This window comes from Capra hircus, chromosome 3 (assembly GCF_001704415.2).
Source record: "Capra hircus breed San Clemente chromosome 3, ASM170441v1, whole genome shotgun sequence".
Classification (NCBI taxonomy): Eukaryota; Metazoa; Chordata; class Mammalia; order Artiodactyla; family Bovidae; genus Capra; species Capra hircus.
The window spans coordinates 4,626,516-4,630,158 of NC_030810.1; the positions used below are offsets into that span (position 1 = coordinate 4,626,516).

The following is a 3,643-nucleotide window of genomic DNA, read 5'->3' on the forward strand; positions in this document are numbered from 1 at the left end:
GAGTTGGTGACGGACAAGGAAGCCTGGCGTGCTTCATTCCATGGGGTCACAAAGAGTTGGGCATGGCTGAGTGACCAAACTGAACTGAACACCAAGCCAAATCTGACCTTACCATAACTTCTACATAATATTTCTTCACCTGCCTCTGTAATCACACAGACCAAACCCAACTTCTTTTAGTAAATCTACGTACACCCTCCTAAGGACAGAAGACATCTACCACCCACCTAAGGCGTCTCTGTCCCCAGATGAAACCTCTTGGGTCTCCAGGCCCTTCTTTATCTCCCAGCGGGCCCCCTGCTAGGTAAGCTACAGATGGGTCCCAGGTGGGAGATGCTTTTCCTGTGAATAGTTTCTTGAGTTGGTCCATCCCTGGAGCTGGATCCAAGGCTGGAAGGGATGTGATCATTGAGTAGACCTGGGTGTCTCAGCCTCAGACTAGGGGCCAGCTGATTCTTTGTTCTTCCAGGTAGTCCTGTCCATTGTGGGAGGCTCATCAGCATCCTTGGCCTCTACCCACCAGAGGCTGGGAGCATTCTCTTCCCAGCGGTGACAACCAGAAATGTCCCCAAACATTGCTGATGTCCCTTGAGAGGCAAAGCCACTGTGGGTGAGGACCACAAGGGAGAATGTTGGATGAGAGTGCCTCCAACAACAAGGTTCAAACCTTAAAAACTCTGTGAAGTTCCTAACTTTTCCCAAATCGTCTGCTTAAGTCAGATTGTGAAACCACTAAAGGCATAAGACTAATTTATTTTTTTTTCTTTTATAACTGAGATTTTATTGGTTGTTTTGAGGATCACTACACAGACATTTCAGTTTGTACACAATTCTTCACATACGTACCAGAAATCTAAAATATCATGTAGTTGTGATTCTTAACAGTTATTCCAGTGACTTTCCAGCTTAAAATTTGGAGCAAACTTTCCTTAACAGGATATCAAGTACCAATATCTTCAAATATTGATATGTTGTTACATCTTAAGTCCCACTGATTCACAATTTAATATCATATACACTACATACCCAAACTGTCAATCGTTCACAGCACATTAACCAAGTTACTAGGAAAACTGGACTACCACGACCAAAGATGTTATAGTATAGTGCACAAAATTCTGACCAGGAGAGCCAAGATCAAAAAGTGGTTTTCTGTAGGAAATAATTCTACCAAAACAATATGGGAAGAGAAGTAATTTAAAGTGTTCAAGACATTAACTGCACAACTGACTCCAAACTGCCATTTAGTATGCTTTTGTATTATAGGATATAAAAGCTACCCCCCATCTATGGAATGTTAAGCTGACACCCAAGACAATCAAAGCCTCCCGTATCCAATATCCCACTATTTTCTGGTTGTACCAAAAAATAAACAACCAGCAAATGATTTCACCTCTTAAAAAAAAGCATTTACACTTAAAAAATGGGATGAGGTGGGATTCCCTCCTTTTTAAAAATGTTTCTAGAGCTACTAAAAAACTTGCATTTACAAAATAGTTGATAAAAATATTCCTCTGGATTGTACAAGAAGGGAAACAGGGACCACTGACAGGACTCGGTGTGTGGTTATTAATCAGACTTGGCTTCTTTCTCTTCTGCTTCATCAGAGGCTGGGCTCTCCTCGTTTTTAGTCTCTCCATTTTCTGCAGGTAAGTCTTCTTTAGTCTCCTGGTTAGCCACTTCCGCCTGTTTTCCCTTTGCTCCTCTTTTCCCTTTTGTTTGCACTTTTTTGTCTGAAGATTTATCCTTTCCCGCCGCCTTTTTTGGCTTCGTTTCCACTTTCGCAGGAGCCGGTTTAGCTGACAACCTCGCCGATCTCCTCTTGGGCTCCTCCTTCGCCGCCCCCTCGGCGGAGCTGACCTTCCTCTTGGGCATCGTGGCGACGGGGCGGGCGAGAGCCGAGTGCCTGAGGGCCGCGGCGCGCCGAGAGGCTTCGCGAGGCTGAGTAGCCTGACCGCAGCCGCTCCTCCCGCCGCCCGAGCTCGGCATAAGACTAATTTAACACACACTCACACCAAAAAAACTTGGTATTTTGAAAGTTCTCAGTGGGTAATGAAAATCATACTGAAAGGTTATGATGGTGAAGGTGAAATGGCAAGAATGCCCAGTCTCCCTTGGAATGAAAGGGGTTGAGGGTGTACAAGAACTGAGCAGAGGGAAAGATTCCTGAAATCTTATTCCTTGAGGACTGCTCTTTCTGGCTAAGAGCATTCATAGCAGACAGCTTAGCAAATGAACTTCAGGAAATGTTCTTTCCACCTGCAAATGGTGGTTTCCTATAATTTCAGCTGGCAGGAAGAGAGAGAAAATAAAAGAGCCACAGTTTAAATTAAATGGAATAGGATAGTCGGTGCTCAGACATCCTCAAATAAATGACTGGCTGGCAAAAACCAAACAAGCTTTAAAGAAAATCAAGAGCCAGCTTTCAGATGTCTCGTTGCTGGCTGTAGTGCGGCCAGGATTGTGTATTGGTTAAAGAATGTAGGGGGATGCCTGACCTGAGATTTCAAAGCATCTGATTCTGGTTTGCAATTAACTCGGAAACCCACAGGAAGAAGAGACACACCACTCACATCCAACACATTGTCAACTTTCATTCTCGGAGCCCAGAAGATTGGATAGAAAGCCAAGGAGATGATTGCCTCATTGCCTGCCTGATGTATCTCAAAAACATCTTTTTTAACTTGATTCTCTTTTATATGGAAAAGTCAGCGGCTAAGATTAAAGCAAGAGGTCTTAAAACTAATTGCTGCATTGTTTTTACTCCTAAAACTTTTCTACTCGGGCCTTCTCTGTGAGAGGCACAGCAGTCTAGGGGTTAGGACTGAGTGCAAACCAGCTTTGCTACCTGCTGCCCCTCAGGACGCCCATTGACCCAGGAGCCCATCCTCTCTGCTTGAAACACTGGGTGACTCTGAGCCCAGGAAAGCAAGCCAGAGCAGAAGAGGTTCTCAGGTCCTAGGACTCAATAGAACCAGGATACGAGTGAGAGACTCCCAGCTGCAAAGGCTCCTGATGAAACAACCCAGTTCCCTGAAGTCCCTGACCCCACAGAGCCTCAATGTTTTCCAAAGAACTTCCTTAGAAATGACGCCACCTCCTTGCATGAGTCAGATGGCGGAGGCTGGCCTCTGCACCAGGTTTTGACCTATTCTAGGCTCAGCAGTGCTGAGCTGATACATGCTAACAGCTTCTCAGGTGATTGTGTGTTGTGTTAACTTGCTTCCGTTGCGTCCGACTCTTTGCAACCCTCTGGACTCAACGCTGCCAGGCTCCCCTGTCCATGGGATTCTCCAGGCAAGAATACTGGAGTGGGTTGCCATGCCCTCCCCCAGGGATCTTCCCGACCAGGGATTAAATCCGAGTCTCTATGTTTCCTGCACTGGCAGGCAGGTCCTTTACCTCTGGCACCGCCTGGGGTTGGGGTGGGGCAACCCTGACTTTCAGCACTTGCCAATTGTTGCTGTTCAGTTGCTAAGTCATGCTCAACTCTAGGCGGCCCCATGGAGTGCAGCACTCCAGGCTCTCCTGTCTTCCACAATCGCCCAGAGTTTGCTCAAGTTTATGCCCATTGAGTCAGGGATGCTGCCTAACCATCTCCTCTTGCCAATTGCTGTGGTATAAATATTCCTGCCACAACCAA

At 46.1% G+C, this 3,643-nt stretch overlaps 1 protein-coding gene across 1 annotated transcript; it reads right to left on the minus strand.

Moving 5' to 3' along the window:
• LOC102175358 (non-histone chromosomal protein HMG-14) lies at nucleotides 755-1,981 on the minus strand. The gene has a single exon (XM_018040763.1). The coding sequence runs from the start codon at nucleotides 1,873-1,875 to the stop codon at nucleotides 1,570-1,572; it is 306 nt and encodes a 101-aa protein (XP_017896252.1). The 5' UTR covers nucleotides 1,876-1,981; the 3' UTR covers nucleotides 755-1,569.

What these genes read in the sequence shown, in the direction of transcription:
- LOC102175358 (XM_018040763.1), bottom strand. Translation starts at nt 1,875, where the DNA reads ATGCCCAAGAGGAAGGTCAGCTCCGCCGAGGGGGCGGCGAAGGAGGAG.